Source organism: Tenrec ecaudatus, chromosome 1, assembly GCF_050624435.1.
Source record: "Tenrec ecaudatus isolate mTenEca1 chromosome 1, mTenEca1.hap1, whole genome shotgun sequence".
Lineage (NCBI taxonomy): Eukaryota > Metazoa > Chordata > Mammalia > Afrosoricida > Tenrecidae > Tenrec > Tenrec ecaudatus.
In genome coordinates, this window is record NC_134530.1 from 13520235 (window position 1) to 13539867 (window position 19633).

General features: G+C 57.7%; 2 protein-coding genes across 2 annotated transcripts in view; both read right to left on the bottom strand.

Annotated features, from left to right (window-relative positions):
* The window catches only part of ELAVL3 (ELAV like RNA binding protein 3), a 19468-nt gene extending 16160 nt beyond the window's left edge, over positions 1–3308 (bottom strand). Inside the window, exons 1-3 of the mRNA XM_075544723.1 lie at positions 3147–3308; positions 1762–1907; positions 596–752 (exon numbers count right to left, since the gene is read on the bottom strand). Of these exons, the coding sequence (XP_075400838.1) occupies positions 596–752; positions 1762–1907; positions 3147–3308 (465 nt within the window). The remainder of the gene's footprint in view (positions 1–595; positions 753–1761; positions 1908–3146) is intronic.
* Positions 3129–19254, bottom strand: ZNF653 (zinc finger protein 653). Its single transcript, XM_075547486.1, has 9 exons — positions 18968–19254; positions 12435–12478; positions 9276–9491; positions 5781–6362; positions 5464–5644; positions 5255–5366; positions 4153–4267; positions 3780–3879; positions 3129–3545 (listed from the first exon to the last, which is right to left on the bottom strand). The coding sequence occupies exons 1-9, from the start codon at positions 19252–19254 to the stop codon at positions 3368–3370; spliced, it is 1815 nt and encodes a 604-aa protein (XP_075403601.1). The 3' UTR covers positions 3129–3367.
* Positions 19255–19633: the final 379 nt, after the last annotated feature.

Here is a 19633-nt window from a genome sequence, read left to right on the forward strand (position 1 = left end):
GGGCGCGCCCCCACCCCTCCCCGCTTGCCGCAAGGTCGTCGGGCTCGAGGACGAGACGCCCGGTTCCTGGGCGCGGCCGACTCTCAGGGCGCGCGATCCTACGCCACCCGCCTCCCCGGGCCCTCGGGGACGCCCTGTCCGCCTTGGTCAGGCCCAGCATCCGTGACCGGGGCCCTGTGTTTGTTTGGGCTGCCGGCGGGGTGCGGGCCTGGATGGAAGCCGCATCCTCCGCTTCTGCGGCCCCTCCCCCATCCGGCCAGCTTTGGGGAGGTGGGCAATCCCAGTCCCCAGGCGGCGTGGGAATCCTTCTCAATAGCAACGCGGCTCCCCAAGGCCCCCCAGGCCAGGTTCCAAGGGACTCCAGCACTCTGGGCGCGGTCTTGCTACTCTCAGGCCCTGAGGCTCGGTCCTACCCCCCCCATCCAGGCCTAAGTAGGCCTGGTCCTACCCCCCCCCCTCCCCATCTCGCCGGTACCTAGGCCCAACATCTCCCCGTCCAGATTTTCCCTAGGCTACAGGAAAATACCTACAGTGACCATTCTTGTGTGCCCGGCGGGCGCGGTCCGTGGAGAGGGCGGCTCCGGGGGTCTTGCACTCCGGCGGGGGGCGCCCGATGCTCACGCCGGGGGCCCGCCCGGGCGGCCTCTGGCGCGGCGGCTGCAGAGGCAGCGGTGAAGGCGGTGGCTCCCTCGAGGGCTGGGAACGGGCCCGAGCCCGGGGACAAGCGCGCGGCCGACCGGGTCTCGGGGTGGCTGACGGCGGCAGAGGATGGAGAGAGGGCTGGGGCTTGCGGATAGCCCCTGGGCGGCCCCGCAGAGCCTGGAGAGGTTGTGCTCCCCAACAGAATTCCCGGAGCTCTACCTAATCGCCGCCACCCTTTAGGCCTGGCCGGTCCGGTCCCGGGTGCACAGTTCTTTGCCCTCGCCCGCCCTCCCTCCCTCCCTCCAGCCCGTGCTGCGCGCTCCGCGCTCTGGGCCGCGCCGCCGCCGCCCCCAGCCCTTTATAGCAACAGAGGCCATCGCCGGCGTCGCTCATTGGCTGAGGCGCCCTAGCCCCGCCCCCTCGCGGCACCCGACGGCGCGGCAGGTGGAAGCGAGCGCGCGCGCGGGCTCCACACCTCCAAAAGTGCATTCTGAGGCTAGGGTAGCAACACTGGGGCCCGCCTGCCTTCTCAGGCCCTGCCGTGGAACTCCCTGAGCGAACTGTCGGCTGGGGTGACATGGCAGGTTTTCCTCTTCTGTCCAGCACCCAAGATGCTGGAGGAGTGGAGGGAGAGGTGATTCTATCTGCCGGAGGCTCTGTCCATGAGACTTGGGAGGGGATGGGGAACTACGGCTTCGATGGGAAGAGACCAGGGTCTCCAGACTTGGGGGCACCAGGTGTAGCCCTTCAAGACCCTGGGGGTGGGTAGTTGATGGCTTAAGTCCTAAACTGCCTGAAAGGATGCTTGTGGGTTGGTTGGTTAGTGGCTAGGTGTGGCCTCTAGGGTTCAAAAGGTGGGGGCTGCGTCCCAGAGTGCATGGGACTTCTACACTGCTCAGAATGGGTAAGGTGTGTTCAAGATCGTATCTATTACTGTTGTCCTGAAACCGCGGGAAGCCCTAGGGACCTCTCCGATCCGGCATAACGTAAGGCGGGGCTTCCTGGGATCGTGGTCCTTTCCCGATTATAGAGCCACAATCCCTTTTTGGTAGGGGCAACTGGCTACTAGGACGGTCGTGCGTGCTTATGTCTAGACAGCAGCCAGGTGCAAAGACATACCTTCCCTGGGCGTGGGCGCTGAGATTTGGCTTCAGCACCACAGACAGCAGCCCGACTACCGAGTCAAGTTCACCAAGAACCTCTAAACCGAGATCCGTGCCCTCTACCCTATCCTCGTTCTTAAACGCCCATGCACACTCCACATTCTGTCCAAGAATACCGTTAAACTTAGAGAGGAAAGCCTAAATTCACCGACCAGGGACCATTCATGGGGGAACCAATAGCAGGAGGAAGCTTTAGAAACTGAGCCAATCAGAACGCGTGGAGCAGAGATCGCTGCCACACTGATGCTGGAGCAGGCCAATCACAGTAGCCCCGCAATCGAGGCGGTAGCGAGGTGGGCCCTCGGTGACCTGGCTTGGGGCAGACCTAGCTGACAGCAGTGGGGACAGGTTGCCACTTGTTCCCTACTTCAGACTCCTGGATTCCACACTGCGCCAAGAGGGAGGCTACTCTTGGGCACGCAGGCCCAGCTGCAGTTTCCATGGAAACTGCCGGTTCTGGCTGTGGGCCATACAAGGACGAGAAGGGGACTGTGCCTGGGGGTGGGGTGGAGGGTGACCCCAGTGGCCTTATGTTCACTGGTTCTTCGTTCCTGACCGGGATAGCTCTCTCCACCCCTGCCCCCTCTCAAGTAGCAATGGCTCTAGTCCTGGCTTCGAGCTGTCCTCCGGAGCTGGGGAGGACCTGCTGAGGTCAATCTCCGCGTGGCGCCACAGGGCTCCCTTGGGCACGTGCCCGGGCTCGCGGTTGCTGTCCCCAGGGTCACGTGGCCAGACACCTGTGCCCATGCGACTTGCACGCCACCTGGCGGGCGCCTGGAGAAGCGCGGTGAAGGATTGCTCCCGAGGCGGCCCCAGCAGCCTCCGCGGGAAATCGCAGTGCCTCTGCCAACCCATACCCCCTCTTCTCCAAAGGACAAGGCCGCTCCCATTCTACCCTCGGATCTTGGCACGGCCTGTTCCCTTAGCCTGGCGCTTGCCTTCTCCAGGGGCGGGTCCTTTTTGCCGTTCTGGTCTTTGCTTACATGCCACCTCCTCAGAGACGCCCTCCCTAAGTCTCTTGGCTGCATGGCGCTGGTTTCAAGCTGTAAATGGCTTATTTGGGAGTTTCGTGAGCCTCGTCTCAGCTTGTCCCCCCAGCTCTGAGGGTGGCACTGCAGCCGACAGGAGAGTCCCCTGAGGGATTAGGTCTGGGAAACAGGATCCTGAGTCACCCCCTCCCAGAGCCCAGGCAGCTGAGGACAGACAGAGAAAAAGGGGGTGGGGGAAGGGGGAGTCAGCACCAGCTGAGGGGTCAATGTTGGAGGTCGAGGGTGTCAGTTCCCCCTCCCAAATTATCCAGGCCTAGGGGAGGTGGTATCCCTTCTCACTCTTTAATCTCACTTCTCTCTGGACACAGTTCCAGCCGTGCCGCTCCAGGCGCCAGCTCCAGAGGTGCGAGGGGGTGGGGAAGGGGGACCTGCCCAGGGCGCCCAGCCTGGGGCGGGGCGGGGCGCCTCCTTCCGGCCCGCGGTCTCGAAGCCCCCATACCCCACCCCGCCCCATAGGCCCGGGTGAGGTATCCAAACGGACAAATAAATAGGAAGGGTCAGAGGTCGGGTGGCTCAGGTGGGTTTGTGGTCCGGGTGGCTTTTGAGCGTGTGGAACTTGACGCTGTCCAGCTTCTCAAAGCGCTTCCCGCAGCGCTCGCACGTGAAGTTGTACTGCACTTCCGCCGTGTGCTTCTTCATGTGCCAGTTGAGCGACGCACGCTGTCGGCACTGGTAGCCGCAGATCTCACACCTGCCAGCAGCAGGCAACACCCAGGAGGGTTAGAGTCCTGCTGTCTGCGGGTAGGGCTGCGGCCGCGGTGGGCTCAGGAGGGGGTGTGGGGTGGCCCGGGGAGGGGCTAGGCAGGGGAGGCACCCAAAAGGATCCGTGCCACCTTGGGTGGGCACTTGCATGGGTGGGGCGGAGCCAGCCCAGGGGCCAGCCCCTTCGCGGATGTCCTCCCGCTGGGCCCATGGGTGCACTCACTGCAGAGGCGTCTCCCCTGTGTGCGTGCGCCGGTGTACTTCCAGGTGGTTTTTTCTCTTAAAGGACTTGCCGCAGGTCTCGCAGGTGAATTCCCGGACACCTAGGGGTAAGCAGATGCTGGGCTGAAGGCGCTGCCATTTGGAGGCCACCAGGTATCTCAGGTGCGATGCAGAGATGGGTGGCAGGCTCTAAGGGACTGCTGGGAGCAGACACACCACACTTGACCTCCCAGTGCGACTGAGGACGGTGACAAGGACAGCAGCCACAGCACCAGGGGCTCCCTGGTCAGCCAGGCAGTACTTGGGGCCCCCGGCCGGGTTTGAGGGGAAAGCTGGCTGCCCAGCAGCACCGCCCACACAGCAGGGGGCCTGACCTGAGTGGATGATCATGTGCCGCCGCAGGTGGTTGGACAAGTAGAACTTCTTGCCACAGCCTGGATGGGGGCACACTTTGGTCTTCCCTTTCCGGTGTACAAGGTTGACGTGGTTCTGCGGGTGGAAGGGGCGGGCCAGGGCTGTGGGGCTCTCCAGAGTGGGGAGAAGCGACGGCAGCTGGGGGCAGGCTGGGATCAGCCCTGCCAGCGAGAAGGGAGAGAGGTGCTCTGCCTCGGGGCCCAACAGCACTTCCTGAGCGTCAACTGTGTGACTAAGGTGCGCCTGACTCACGCCAGGGTACTTTCCATCGCCTCATCTACATGCGTGTGAAAGTTGGACAATGAATAAGGAGGACCCAAGAAGAATCGGTGCATTTGAATTGTGGTTGTGCAGAAAAGGACCATGGACTGCTCAAAGGACAAACCAATCTGTCCTGGAAGGACGGCCAGAATGCTCTGTTAGAGGTCAGCATGGCGAGACTTTGGCTCACGTACTTTGGACGTGCTGTCAGGAGAGACCAGTCCCTGGAGAAGGACAGCACGTTTGGTGGAGGGGCAGCTAAAAGAAGGAGGCGCTTGATGCGATGGATTGACACAGTGACTGGAGCAGTGGGCTCCAGCTTAGGAACAGCTGTGGAGGGCACAGGACTGCGGGTCAGAACAGACTTGAGGACACCTAACAACTGTGTGCCCAACGCTGGAGCCCCAGTGGGTGCTCCCTGGTCCCGGGAAGGGCCGGGATCCTAGTCCAGTTGTGGTTGGGGAAATCAAGGTTCAGAGGCGTAGTGGCTCCAGTAGTGACCGCACTTTGTCACCGCAGAGGGCCTGTTATTCGGGAGGGGCTTGGTTTAAGGAAAATGTGGTTCAGCACATTCACAGGCCTGGAGCCGCCTCTATGCCAGGTGTGGGATGGCAAGACCCCACCTGTGTCCCTAGGGGCTCCCGCCCAGACTCAGGGGGCAGTTTTATCTGAGTGGATGGTGATGGGGTGGCTCCCACACTGTGTTGTCTTTGTGCAGCTCCCCTTGTCCCCAAAGCCACACTCCACACCTTACCAGTGCCCACAGGTGCCAAGCCCAGTGTCCTTGGGGACCTGCCTCACCTGGAAGCTGCTGAGGGCCACGTAGACCTGGCTGCAGCCCTCGTAGGGACAGTGGAACATCTCCAGCAGGCCATCGGCGTCTGTCACTCTCGAGCGTTTGCTCCGCCGCCTCCTGGAGGGAGTCGAAGTGCGCATGCATCGGGGCTCCCACCCAGGGTTGCTGGGAGTCTGCTGGCTAGCCCTCCCCCTATGTGACCCCGGGCACCCACTTCTCAGGCTCTTTGGGGATCTCATAGATGATGGTGGACATGTCGCTGCCATCAAGCTCCTCCCCATCAGCCTCTGCCTCTGGCTCCATGCTTTCGGGCACCACAGCCGATAGCTCGGCCAGCTCCGGGGCCACCAGTTCCTCCTTCTCCTCCTTCTTGAGCATGTACAGGTCCTCCTTCTCTACGGGGGTGGACACAGGGCAGGGGTGGCCATGGGGTCGGAGGCTGGCAGTGAGTCTGCTCACAGGACCCCTAGCCACCCCCCCATCCTCACCCCCACCGGGGGTTTCGGACCACCCTCCTTGGAATGGCCAGACCTTTCTTGGTCTCGATGACTGGCGTGGTGCTCATGCCTGTCGTGTCGGGCCGGCTGCCCTCGGGCTCTGTCTGGGTGTACGCTGCCACGCCTTCCATCATGGCACAGGGCACCTCCTCGCCCAGTCCGCTGCCAGGGGCACTGCTGCCTGCAGCCACATTGAGGTGAATGCCCTCGGCAGTGAGGGCATCGTAGCCTGGGCCCGCGATGATAATCACCTGTGAGCCGGGCACCATGCCTGGCATAGGGCAGCTGGCCACCACTTCACCCAGGGCCTCCTGGGGCACATTCTCAAAGAGGGCGCTGGGGCCTGTACCCACTTGCACGGGCACTGGCACGCACACCACGGCCTCCAGGGCCTCGGGCCCATTGCTGGCGGGGTTGGGGCACAGGGGTGTGCCCTGCTCAGCCAGGCTCTCCACGTGGTGGACGTCAAAGGGGATGTGCATGCCCTCCTGTGTGATGAGCCCGATGCTGCCCGCCGGGCTGCTGGGCGTCACTGTCACCGAGGCCTCTGGGGGCCCCTCGGAGTCGGAATCGGAGCTGGAGGAGGCGGAGCTGCCAGCCGCCAGGCCGCTGCCTACTGTGGAGACAGGGGAGGGGGTGGTTACAATGGCTGCAGCGGAGGGTGGCAGTTGCTGAGATGTCCAGGACTGGGTGCTCTGACCCCCTCACTGCCAACGCTCGTGGTCCCAGTCCCCATCCACCCTCTGGGACCCACTGGTATCTCGGTCCCTGCCCTTGGCACCTGCAGGTATACATGGCCCCTCAAGCCTGGCCTCTCAGGGCTGCGGTGGGGGGCATCTCTGTCCCTTAATGTTGCACCCACCTCTTCCTGACATGTGCTCCTCATGGGGGTGGGGCCTCAGCCCAGCATAGCCACTGACCCCTGAGCCTTCTCATACTTAAACTCAAGCCTCCACCTCCACTCTGCTCCGCCACTCGCCCTCCACCGGCTGGCCCCATGACAGCTGCTGCAGCTCAGAGCAGAATCTGGGGGGGGGGGGGCTCCTCCTGACCTCCCTACTACCCATCTTCAAAACTTATTGATCCTCCACCCAAACTCCATCCATAGCCCGAACACTTCCTGACACATTCCCTGGTCACTACCCAGTCACCTCTGCCAGGAACATCCCAGTCCTTTCACAGCCCTGCAGATGCCCACATGTCCCACCTCCAGTGCCCAGAGGGGCCTGAGAATATCTGTTCAGTTCTCCGTCCTCTTCAACAGGGAACCCTTTACCCATCTCCTATTAAAGAGACAGGTCAGCCATTCCCCAATCTGTGTGCCTGCCTCCTAGTGCCCAGGAGGACTACATTTCCCAGAATTCCTTGCAGTTAGTGTGGCCATATGGGTGAACTCTGACCCTTATAAAGTGAGTGGACATGATCAGCTTTACACACAGACAGGGAGACAGAGGGCCTAGAACACTCAGGCCACAGGATGGAAGACAGCTGGCAGGTTAAGGAGGAGGGTGGTGCTGGTGGTGGTGTTGGGACTGGGTGGTGGTGGTGTGGGGGTGGTGGTGGGTGTGTGTGAAAGAGAGAAAGAGAGAGAGAGAGAGAGAGAGAGAGAGAGAGAGAGAGAGAGAGAGAAATGGGCATTGGCTCATTCATGCTCTGTCCAGCTCACTAGCCACGTCCTCACTGGGTCCCATATTGCCTGTCCACATTGCCCCCACTCCTTTCCACTCCAGCCTCACAGGACAGGGACCATTCCTTGCAGACAATAGGCAGGTGGCTGCCACACGGCCTTTGCACTTGCCATTTCTGCTGTGTGAAAAGTGCTTCTCCCAGACCCCAACTTGGGCCTCCTAACTTCCTCGACTCCTCCAGCCCTTCTGCAGAAGGGTATCTGCTCACGGAGCTCCCCTGAGCACCCTCCCCCTGCTGCTTTATTTCCCCAGGATATTCTCTATGCCTGTTGACCACATTTCCTTCCAGAGTGGCACCTGGCACAGCACCCTCACTTGATGAAGACCCTCACTTGATGAAGGCCCTGGGCACCTATGCCACACCCGGGAGAAAATGGGGAGCGGGCAAGTAAAGGTGCCCTTCAGCTACACTCTGGTGACATGGCTGGGCCCTGTGGTGTGGGAAGAAACGACAGGCCTCTGCCACTAAGGGTCACAGTAAGAGCCCAGTCTTGGCGCCAGGCCGCCAGGGGCTGAATCTGGGTGTCCACAGGCCACTGTATGATAAGGGTGCCGTACTTAACCTCTCTGGACCTGGTGCCTTGTCTGACAAACCAGGAACAATGGTTGTACCTCCCTCAGGGAGCATGTGGGGTATCTCTTGAGTAGAGAGCTGCACAGGGCTTGGGACAGGATGGACAGCAGGCCCCCACCCTTCCTGTCAGTATTAGCAGCATGCCTCCGGGCAGGATGTGGCCATGAGATGGCCATCAACTCACTGCCTGGGGACTGAGGCCCCTGGCCACCTGAGGGGACAGGCTGGTATGTGTCGGATCCATCAGGGCCAACACTGACCTTCTCCACAGAAGATGCTGGTGATAACCAGGCAGTGCATGGTGGGAGGAGTCCTGGGCCCTGGGTGCAGCTGCCAAATGGTGCTGCAAGAGGAGCCGGGGCTGGGATGTGAGGGGCTTCGGCACGGATGGGTGCCCACAGCTACCCGCAGGGCTGGCTGATTGGCGCTCATGTCTGAGAGCCTGGCTCTGGGCACCCAAAGTCAGGCTGGGCTTCCCTGGGAGCCACCCTGTGCCAGCCGGACTGCCACCAGATGTCTGGTCATGCTTCTCCCGGGTCCTGGGTCTCCCTGTGTGCCAAGTAGAGTGACTGACAGCCCTGTCTTCTGGGCAGTGCTCAGGGTGGATGGGGGCAGAGCCTGGAGTGGAGCCCAGTGAGGGGGGCAGTGACAGGTAGGAGGGCTGGCCCTTGGCAAGGGTCTCCCCCCTCCCCAGAACACCTCTCGCCCACGGCTTCCCCTCCACCAGCTGGGATGCCACCTGCTCCGAGAGGCCTGCCAGCTCAGGCTCAGTCCCTGTGACGGACCCGCCCTCAGTGCCCGCAGGAGGCCTGGCAGCAGACCCCTCTCTGCTCACAGTTGATGCCAAGCCCCTCCCAGTCCCCTCCAGGCCCTAGCAGGCTGTGGGTGGTCAAGGTGGGATGGGGGAGAGAGACTGGCTGACAGGAGGGGGGGTGGGGAGGGAAAGGAAGAAGGGGGAGGACGGGGTGGGCCCCAGGGGGCACAGGGACTTTGGAAAGAGAGAAAAGAGAGAGAGGGAGTAGGAGAACGAGAGCGGGAGGGAGAGAACCCAAGAAGCCGGGGCGGAGAAGGCAGCCAATGGCTGGCTTGGGCACAAGCAGCCCTCCTGCTCCATGCCTGTTACCCTGTAAGACAGCGAGGGGGGACACAGGTCTGTCAGGTCTCAACAGCACTCAGCCTGGGTCCCACAGCCAGGGCCAGGCCACCTCTGGGGCTGGCAGGGGCTGCAGAGCGGCCAGCACCACCCACCCCTCACCCAACAGCCCACCTTTGTCGCTGTCAGGCTCTGAGTCGCTGAGTGGCTTCAGGGGTGAGTGCAGGTCTTGGAAGTAGCGGTGGCCGGCCTCACACTGCCATACGGCGGTGGTGTACAGGCCGAAGGTGGGGTCCAGCTCGGTGAGGTGTGGCTCGTATGGACAGCGGTGCTTGTGGTCCTCGTACCAGATCACCACATTCTTCAGGCAGTTCACATTGCGCCGCCGCCCTGCAGACGTGGTGGGGAGAGCGGGTGGTGAGGGGTGGGGCTTGGTCCCCTGGGTTCCCAGAACTCCCTCGGCCTTATGGGCCCCTCTGGGTTGAAATACCAGGTCTGTTCCAGTTTACTGATGAGGTACGTGAGGCTCAGAGAGGTGAGAGGCATGGTAGTGGAGTGCGGTTTCTTCTACCCGTGTCTCTCTAACTCCCGCCGTGACTGGGTGGGACTGTTCAAACAGGAGGCGTGAACACTAGCAGAGGTATTGGTCAGTTTCAGCCATCACATAAGGATGCGCCATGTTTGAAGCAGGAGTAGAGAGAAATTCTAGGATCACTGGAAGCAGACCATGTTTGAGATCTTGGTCTGAAGGGCTGAGGCGGAGACCAGAGGCACCCAGGCATTGCCTGGAGACCATGGGACAGAGCAGAAGCCAGGCAAGACTAGAGGCTGAGACAAGGAGACCAAGAGACAGGATGGAGGAGCAGCCGAGACTGAGGCAGAGCAGTGGGCTGGCCTCCTGCCCTCAGAGGCAGAAGCCAAGGGACCAGGTGGGACCTGAGAGAGACGCAGACAGACAGACAGACAGACAGACAGACAGACAGACAGACTAGGCTGTTAGTTGAAAAGAGGCACTGCTGGGATCAATGACTGTACCCTGACTGGTTACAGACCCTGACTTATGATAACTTGTTAATTTCCCTAATAAGTCTCATAGTTGCGAGTTTTGTCTGTGAGTTGCGTGTGGCCATTACAACTAATTATGAAACCCCACAGAAGAGTGGGGTGGGAGGAATAGGTAAAGAAAGGAGGGTGGGGGCATGGCTGACCCCTGCCTCATGGCGATACAGAAGCCAGAAGAGCTCAGATCTAGCCCCTACCATCTTCATTGCCAACCCTCTCGGAATGAATGCTGGGCCAGGGGTTGCCCTCACTGGAGGAGTTGGCAGATGAATTGGAGTAGCTGGCACATAGTGGAGGCACAGCTGTGCCAGCGTGTCACTCTTACTGTAGTAATCCTCGCGATGCCTCCCCTGTGCCCACCCTCCTGCCAGCTGCCTGTCCTTCCTCCCCAAAGCAGCCAGAGGGCGCCTGAGGACACAGCTTCTACCTCAGAACAAATGCCCAAGTATTCGCGGTGAACGCATGACCCGGCATTTCCTGCCTCCCTGTTCTCCTTGCCTCCGTTGCTGTCCCAGAGGGCCTGGAACAGCCGTGGCCTGGGCTGAGGGGCCACGACCCAGGATCCAGAGGATGGCGGCCACCCTCCCGGGCCTGGGGCACAGGGCCAGTGCTCAGGTGGTGTTAGAGATCAGAGGGTTATTTTCATGCAGCCAGGAGAGCTAATGTGATGTGTTTGGCTGGGTTTAGGGGCTGCTGGGGGTCGCTGCCCCAGCTCCTCCTTCACTTTCTCCCATCTGTACCAGAAATGGCTGCTCCCTGCAACGCCTGCTGCCTCCCCTCTCATTCACACACACACACACACACACACACACACACACACACACACACACGCACACACACTACAATGGAAATGGCTAACTTGTCTAGTTTTCACAGGTTCACAGATTACAAATCGTTTGGTAATCGTTTGGTCCTGGGATGAAATACATTGAAATCTCACCCGTAATTGCTACAGCTGATTCAGTGATAAGGTATGAGACTGGGAGTTGCTGTAGGACTGTCGAGATGAAGGGATGGGTTGGAAGGAGTCCTGTTGTCGCAGCAGTTCCAAACCAGCAGTCATTTCTCAGGAGAAAGATGGGGCTTTCTAGTCCCTAAAGAGTTACCGTCTCAGACACTACCAGGGGACCGTTCTGCCCTGTTCTTAAAGGATCACAACTGCGCTGGAGTCCACCTGATGGCAGTGAGGGGCTTCTTTTTGTTCTGGTGACGGGGAACGTGTCTTGCATAGGAGGGGTCAAGGGATGGACTGTCCGGGGTTGATTGGGGCCCCTCCAAATCCGTGTCTTAAACCTGACCTTGTAGGTTTGTGGTTACGAGCCCCTCCCTTTGGGAAGGGTTGTCTTTGTTATGTTAAGGAGGCAGGATTCGGGTTGGCTGCATTTTCAAATCACTCTCTCCTGAGATGTAAGCCATTCCTCTGGCAAGTGAGGAGGAAAGGGGACAGGTCACAAGAAGAGAGGAGCTGATGACAGAGAGGCGGCTTCCCCCAGACCATTCACTGGTGCTCAGAGGACCCTGTTGGTTCATCACCCCCTGGTGGCATTCCTGTGGGAGCCGCTCTCCGTCTCCCAGCACACTAGTCTCCTCACTGCTCCCAGAGCATGGCAGGTGGGGTCCTGCTCCAGGACCTTTGCCAGGCTGTGCCCTCTTCCCGGCTGACTCAGCCTGCTGCTCCTCCCCCACCTCTACAAGCCACCTGACCTGACTGCCCCTTTCCTCCTGCTAGCCTCATCTCCATCACCCCGCTGAGGTGGCTTGTCAGGCCCCAGCTGCCCCCTCCCCCCAGGGGGCAGCTCTGGGCAGACACCGCCTGGGTCTGAGGCGTGGAACAGATGTACAGCCCAGGGCTGGGACACCGCCTCACTGGGCTGGGATCCTTTGTGTGTGAGATGGGGTGGGGGGTGGGGGCATCTAGAGTCCTGGCATAGTGCTTACGGGCTGGGCTGCTGAATGTGAGGTCAGCAGTTTGAAACTGCCAGCCGCTCTGTAAAGCGTGACCATCTCAGAAACTCACAGGGGCAGTTCTACCCTGTCCTATAGGCTCACAATGAGTCTGCATCAACTCCACGGCAGTGAGATTGAGTTTTGGAGAACTCTTGTGCCAGGTCCCGCCTCTCCATCCTGGTCGGCCTGTCTTGTTCCCCCCGAGAAGGCCGGGCTCCTGTTCCCCAGCACAGCACGCAGCACCTGTGAGCCCTCAGCAAACTACACGACGGATACTGAACCAAAGGGCGGGGGCCCCGTGCCCAGGGCTGCAGATCCACTTACTTTTCTTCCGCTTTGGTTTTTTGGGGACTTGCTCCCAAGGCTTCCTGCAACAGAGAGAGGCAGTGAGGAGTCAGTGTGGGGCCAGACCTGGGGGCCTCCTGATGGATGGTCGGCAGGAATCGTGACGGCAGCAATGCCTGCCGCTTGTCCAGGCCCGGGGGGGGGGGGGGGGGGGGGAGACTGCTGGTGGGGTTTGCGCTCCAGCAGCGTGTCAGCAGTGCACATCAGCCCGTGGAGGGGGCACCACCACCCAGCTCACAGGCCAGGCCATGGGCGCTGAAAGGGTCAGGCCCCAAGGCCAGGGAGCAGAGAAGTTAGTAATGAGGCTAGGAGGGGGTGTGTGGTGTGCACAGCTCTCAGAGGGCCACTTTCCACCCCCTTGGGGTGCCCTATGGCTCCAAAGAGCTCGTGGTACCCGTAACACAGTTAATCAAGTGAGAGGTAATTGGAAAGGGCTTGATATGGTCACAAAGCCCTTAAAAGGGCACAGAGGAAGCCAGCCGTTCGAAGCTGAGAACATAAGGGGTCCTTCGGGGGCATCACGTGGCAAAGCCCCCAGCTCTACAACTGGAAGGAGATGAACTCTGCCAGCACCCCAATGGAGCTTGGAAGTGGCCCTCCCCTCCTCCTTGCATTTCTGGGCTGGGGACACCGCCAGCCAATATCTTGAGGCCAGCCCTGGGAGACCTTGGGCAGAGAAATGCCCTAGCTAACATGCATGGGCCCTGATCCCCCTGTGTCCCTGGTTCGCCCTTCGCCTTGAAGTTCATGCCTATCTCCATGGACTTGGTTTACACCTCCTAAGCGGACATCCTTCCAGGTAGAAGACAACGATCAAGAATGAAACACAGTTCTCCCTCAGGCCATGGCTGCTCCCCATCGGAGTTCAGGTGTTTGCCGCACAGTCTGGCAACCCCCAAGGCCCACAGGTTGGAACGGCCCAAGCCGAGCCAAATCAAGCTTTGCAAATATCACTTTTATCACAGGAACTCCAGGCTAGTGGTCTTCAACCCCAGCTGCACATCCAGAGTTCCATGGGGGCTTTTCGGAAAACAAAGAAGCAGGATCTGCAAACCCACCCAGGTTATTCGGATCCGACCCTACAGATGAGGCAATGGCACTTTCACAGAGTTGTCGGACAAGCCTGGGGGCCATTGCTGAACATTTTGATCAGGAAGTCCACCAAAGAATCTTCATCAAAAGGGGGGAAATACATAACAGAATTTCAAATTATCACAGGCTGTGCTTTCTGGAGCGATGGAGGCTGGATGAACCTGTGAGATTACGAAGCCCTGAGATCATCTTCAAACCTTAATCCAAGAATCTCTCCTATCTTCTTAAAACCAAACAACAGTTCCATGTAACTAGTAGAAGAGATGTCTGCCATGGGCATGAAGCTCTTTAAGATCTATCTATATGGCATCCAGAGGGGCCCTGGTGGGAGAGTGCCTACACTGCAAGGTCAGCAGTTCGAACTCACCAGCTGCTCCCAGAGAGAAAGTTGAGGCTTTATACTCCCATAAAGATTTACAGCCTCAGAAATCCACGGGCAGTTCTGCTGTGTGCCCTGCTGTGCTGTTTTGAGTTGGAATAGACCTGGTGGCCGTGAGGTTTTTGGGGTCCCTGTAACATCAAATCACCACTTGCTGGTCAGTTGTCGTGCTGTGGTGGCTTGTGTGTTGCTGTGTCACTGATTTTCAAATGCCAGCAGGATCACCAGAGTGAACAGGCGTCCGTAGAGCTTCCAGAGTAGGAACAGACTCCGAAGAAGGGAGAGACCGTCCACTCCAAGCCATGAGCTTCTGGCACCTTACCGATAGCATCAAATGCTGTCAGAGAGAGTGCCAGCGATGAGGCCCTCAGGTCAGAGGCATTTATAACGGCTGACGAAGAGCTGCCTTCTCAGAGTGGAGCTGACCGTGATGATGGGGATGGAGGAAAGTCTGAGGAAATAAAGCCTCTGGAACTTTCGTCTGGTGATGGGCAAGGCTCAAAATGAGAAGAAACAATCGCAAACATCTGCTAGTAATAGGAACCTGGAATATACAGAGTATGAATATACGAAAATTGACGTCATCATAAAGATTGATATCCTGGGCGTTAGTCAGCTGAAATGGATTGCTATTGGTCATTTTGAATCAGGAAATCACATGGCTTTCTGTGCTGGGAATAACACAACTAAGAGGGATGGTGTTGCACACAGTCAAAAAGGGCATTTCAAGGTCAATCTTAAAAGTACAATGCGTTTGTGATAGGATAATGTCTCTCTACCTTTAAGGAAATCCAATCAATACAACTCTTATTCAAAGTTATGAACCAACCACTAAAGCTAGTGATGCAGAAACTGAAGAATCCTACTGACAACTTCGGTTGGAGATTGATCAAACATGCAATCAAGATGCAATGATAATTATTGGTAATGAATGAAAAAGCTGGAGACAAAGAGGAAGAAACAGAAGTTGGAAAATATGGCCTTGGTGATAGAAACAAAATTAGAGATCACATGACAGAATTTTGCAAGATCAACGACTTGTTCATTGCAAGTCTCATTTTTCAACAACACAAATGGTGACTGGACACATGGACTTCTCCAGATGGAATACACAGAAACCAAACTGTCTTCAGCTGCAGAAGAAAAGATGGAGAAGCTCAATATCAGCAGCTAAAACCAGGTCAGGGGCTGACTGTGGAACAGACCATCAATTGCTCATATGTAAGTGCAGGCTCAAGCTGAAAAAAATAAAAACAAGTCCAGGAGAGCCAAAATATGACCTGGAGTCTATCTCACCTGAATTTCCAGAGTTTTTAAGTAACAGATTTGTTCACTGAACACTACCTGATAAGCTGTGGGAGGACATCAAGCACATCATTTAAGAAGAGAGCAAAAGGTCATTTAAAAACAAGAAAGAAAAGATTAAAGGGAATGAACATGATTGACGAAGACAAAGAGGGTGCATAAGCAAATGTGGTGAAGAAAGCTGATGGTGCCCGGCTCCCAAAAGATTTAGCTTCTGGGGTCTTAAAGACCTGTAGTTAAACAAGCAGCCATCTATCAGGGAAGCAACAAAGTCCACATGGAAGAGGTATCAGAAGTTCAAAAAACACGCAACTAAATCGATATGATAGGGAGTGGACAGAGTGGAGACCCAAAGTTCACCAGCAAGACAATTGGACAGTCCCTCTCAGAAGGACCACATGGAACAGATGATAAACCCAGGGTGCGGTACAATACTGATGAACCACAAAACTATTCTCTCCTCCTTCAAGATTCCTTCCCCTGACTATTAAGGTCTTCATGTGTTATACCTCTCTAATCACGTTAGATTTCTGTTTGCTCATCTGTATATGGAAGATTGCTTCGTACCTGGTCGTGGACATAGATGTCCCCTCAGAGGCAATGGCAGGAGAAATGGCTCCCTCAGACTGTGGGAAGTGAGAGGGGGAAATAGGGAGGCAAGGGCAGTTGATAGCGTTGATGATTGGGTAACCCCTCCTGATGGGACTCAACAACAGAACTGTATGTGAATGGATATCCTTAGATGAGTAAGATATGTACATAAAATTTTTTTTCATAAAAATATTATTAAAAAATAAAGTGACAATCAGAAGAGATTTGAAACTCGCTCTTTTGATCGTAGAGGAGCTAAGGCAAGTGGGAAATCCGATGACGTCACAGAGCTGAACAGAAAGTTTCAGAGGGCAGCTGGAGAAATAACAAAGCCAAATGCCATAATGAAGTGTGCACAGCCCTCAGGTTAGAACACCAGAATGGAAGAACACGCTCAGCTTATCTTAAACTGAAGGAACTCAGAACCAATTCAAGCTTCAAGGTGCAATACTGAGAGGTTCTACGGGCAAAATACCGGCTGGTGTAGAAAGCATCAAAATAATATGAAAAGCATGCACAGAGCCCCTGCACCAAAAGAACCAGCTGACATTCCACCGTGTCGGGAGGTAACACAGGCAAACGACCCAGTGACTGCAGGAAGGCGTTCCAGCTGCAATGAGAGCACTAGCCAAAAACAAGGCCCCAGGTATTGGAGGAACACCCCTGGAAACGTTTTAACAAGCTGGTGATACACAGGAAGTACTCACTCGTCTCTGTCAGGACATTTGGAAGACAGCTATTTGGCCAACTAACTGGAAGAGATCCATATCTGTACCCAGTCCAAAGAAAGGGGACTCAACAGAATGCTCAAACTACAGAAAATACCAAAAATCATGCAAGTAAAATCTTGCTAAAGATCATCCAACAATGATTGCAGCAGTACACTGGCAGCGGGTTCAGGCCGATTCAGAAGAGGATGTGGAACAAGGGATATCATTCATTGCTGATGTCAGATGGCTCTTGGCTCCAAGCAGAGGATACCAGGACGATGTCCTTGTGTTTCATTAACTATGCCAAGGCATCTAACTGCATGGATCAGATCGAACTGGAGAGCTTGCGAAGACGGCGAATTCCGGAACACGTCTTTGTGCTCATGCGGAACATGTGCGAACAGAACAAGGGGCTGCTGGATGGTTTAAAAGGTGTGTGTCAGGGCTGTCTCCTCTCACCACGCTTCTTCACTCTGTATGCTGTGCAATTAACTAGAGAAGCTGGATCCAATGAAGACGAATGGAATAGCAGGATTGGAGGAAGGCTTCTGAACAACCTTTGATATGCACATGACACAACCTTGCTCGCTCAACGTGAGGGGGACCTGAAGCCCTGGCTGATGAACATCAAGGACTGCAGCCTTCAGTAGGGATTACAGCTCAATGGAAACAAAATGAACATCTTCACCACCGGACCAACAGATAACATCAGGATAAACAGAAGAGATGGAAAGGTACAAGGGTTTTGTCTGCCTTGGACCCACAATCGATGCTCATGGAAACAACAGTCCAGGGACGAAATGCTGCATTGCATTGGGAACATCTGCACCAGATCTCTTTAAAGTGTTGAAAAGCAAGGAGGTTACTCTGATGACTAAGGGGCCCCTGGTCACCTCATATGAGCATGAGAGTTGGAAACTGAATAAGGAAGACAGAAGAAGAATCAGTGAGTTTGAATTAAGGTGCTGGTAAAGAACATCAAAGTACCGCGGGCTGCCAAAAGAACACACCAATCTGTCTTGGAAGAAGTATGGCCAGAACGCTCTTCAGAGGTAAAGATGGTGGGACTTTTGTCCCACGCACTTTGGATATACTGTCGAGAGACCAGTCCTTGGAGAAGGACTTCGTGCTTGTTACAGTGGCGAGGCAGCAGCAACGAGGAAGGTCCTGGCCAAGACAGATCCATGCTGTGGCCGCAACAGCGGGTCAGGCGTCGGAACAATTGTGAGGATGGTGCAGGGCCCTGCAGTGTTTCCTTCTGTACACAGGGTCGCTGAGTCAGAAGGGGCCTGATGGCCTCTCATAACAATACGAGGACATCAGAGTGACCCCAGCCACTCCCAAGGGCAGACAGAACCCATAGCGGGGGGTGGGGGCAGTGAGTTTACGTTAATGGGGAAGAACAACTTGCATGGGGGTGACGATGGTTGTGCACCTCAAGACTATAATCAATGTCCCTGACATTTCCATGGAGAAACTGTTGAAATAGTTTTTCTTGCTATGGATTGTCTCAACATCAAAAATTAAAAACAAAATCTTTTTTTGTTTTTTCAAATAAACACTTTTAAAAAGCTCCTTTCCTCTCCTGCTGGTGGACACACGCCTGCCAGCCAGCACGTGGAGGAGCCGGGAGAACAGCTCACAGGATTTAGTTGGTCCTTGACCCTCTGAAACTCCCCAGGAATGTAAGTGATCTCGGGGCGGAACTGCTTGTGAGAAGAATCAACAGCATCAAGCCCAGCTATGTGCTAAATAAGGCACGGTGCTAATTAATTAAGCCTTCGGTGTTATTTTAATTCAATGACTGCTCCCATCAACCTGTAAGGCCGCACTGCTCATTGGCAAGATTGAGACTTGGCAACTGGGCGGACGCCCCTTTACCTGGGGCCCAGGGATGGGCCTGCGGGCACGTGTCCCAGGGCGGAGGTGTGCCCCCGGGGCCAGGGGATGAGAGAAAGTTTGGTCTGCACGTGGATAGGGGCTAGGATTGTGGGAAGAGGGGGCCAATTGAAGTCCAGGTGGGACCCCTGGGGACCTCGGTGCGTCCAGGGTCTCCGGCAAGGCGGTGACTGTTCCGGGGCCCCGGGGGGCGGGGCCCCGCCCAGGGACAGGGCAGTTGGAGCGCTGGGAGGCGGGGCTCTGGCCGAGGCTGGGCAATCAGAGGCCCGGGGGCGGGGCATCCCGCCCTGGAGGCGGGCCGAGAGGCGAGGCGCAGCCCTCGGATTGGGCAGTCGCGGAGAGGGGCAGGGTCTCGAGCCAGACGCGGCGGGGACCTGCAGCCCGAGCCCCCGGCCGGCGGCCGCGGCCCTGGGCGGGGCTCGCAGGTGCCCGGAGGCCGGGCCGCTCGCGGGAGGGGGCGGGCCCGCGCTCGGCGGGGGATGGGGCGCCTCCCCCCCTCGCTCGCTCCCTCCCTCCCGCAGCTCGGGCCCCCTCACCCGTGGCGGCCGCTGCGCTGGCCGCGCTCCAGCGAGATGAGGTAGGCGGCGAGCTTGGCGTCGCTCCAGCCGCTGCGGCGCCTCAGGTCCACCCAGGGCCCGTGCGCCTCGCCCAGGTACACGCGCCGCACGTCGTACTTCTTCCGGGACTCGAGCCGCCGCCGGGCCCGGTCCGACTCCGTGAGCCGCGGCCGGCCGCGCGCCTTGCGGCCCGCCGCGCCCTCCTCGGCCGCCGCCTCCCCGCCCGCCTCCGCCTCCGCCCCGGGCTCCGGCGCCCGCTCCGCCATCCCCCCCTCCCTCGTTACTAGCCTCCCCCGTTGTTAGGAGCCCGGCCGGAAGTGGCGCGCATCTCCCGCGCCGCCGGGAAATTTCTCACGGCCTCTTCTTGCCCCGCGGCGCCAAGGAACACCCGGCGAGCACTGCGCACGCGCACGCCACCGCCCACCCCGCTCCACTCTCCTGCCGCGCCTTGGACGTAGGTGAAGCTCCGGGCTTGAGGCTAGCCCGGGAAAGCACAGCAGGCAGGCAGCGCTCCCAAGACTGAGGGAAAGGGTTTCTTCCTTGTGCCTTCGACCGGGGGTGGCGCGGGAGGGGAAAGGCCTGGGGCCCCAAATCTACGGCCATCAAGTGGACTATAGCAGCCCGATAGAGGGTTTCTGAGACTAG

Excerpts from the sequence above, each read along its gene's own strand:
- ZNF653 (XM_075547486.1), bottom strand. The coding sequence starts at position 19,254 with ATGGCGGAGCGGGCGCCGGAGCCCGGGGCGGAGGCGGAGGCGGGCGGG. Across the intron at positions 12,479-18,967 it reads CAGCGCAGCGGCCGCCACGG|GAAGCCTTGGGAGCAAGTCC; the intron begins GTGAGGGGGCCC and ends TCTCTGTTGCAG. Across the intron at positions 5,367-5,463 it reads ATCCCCAAAGAGCCTGAGAA|GAGGCGGCGGAGCAAACGCT; the intron begins GTGGGTGCCCGG and ends GACTCCCTCCAG.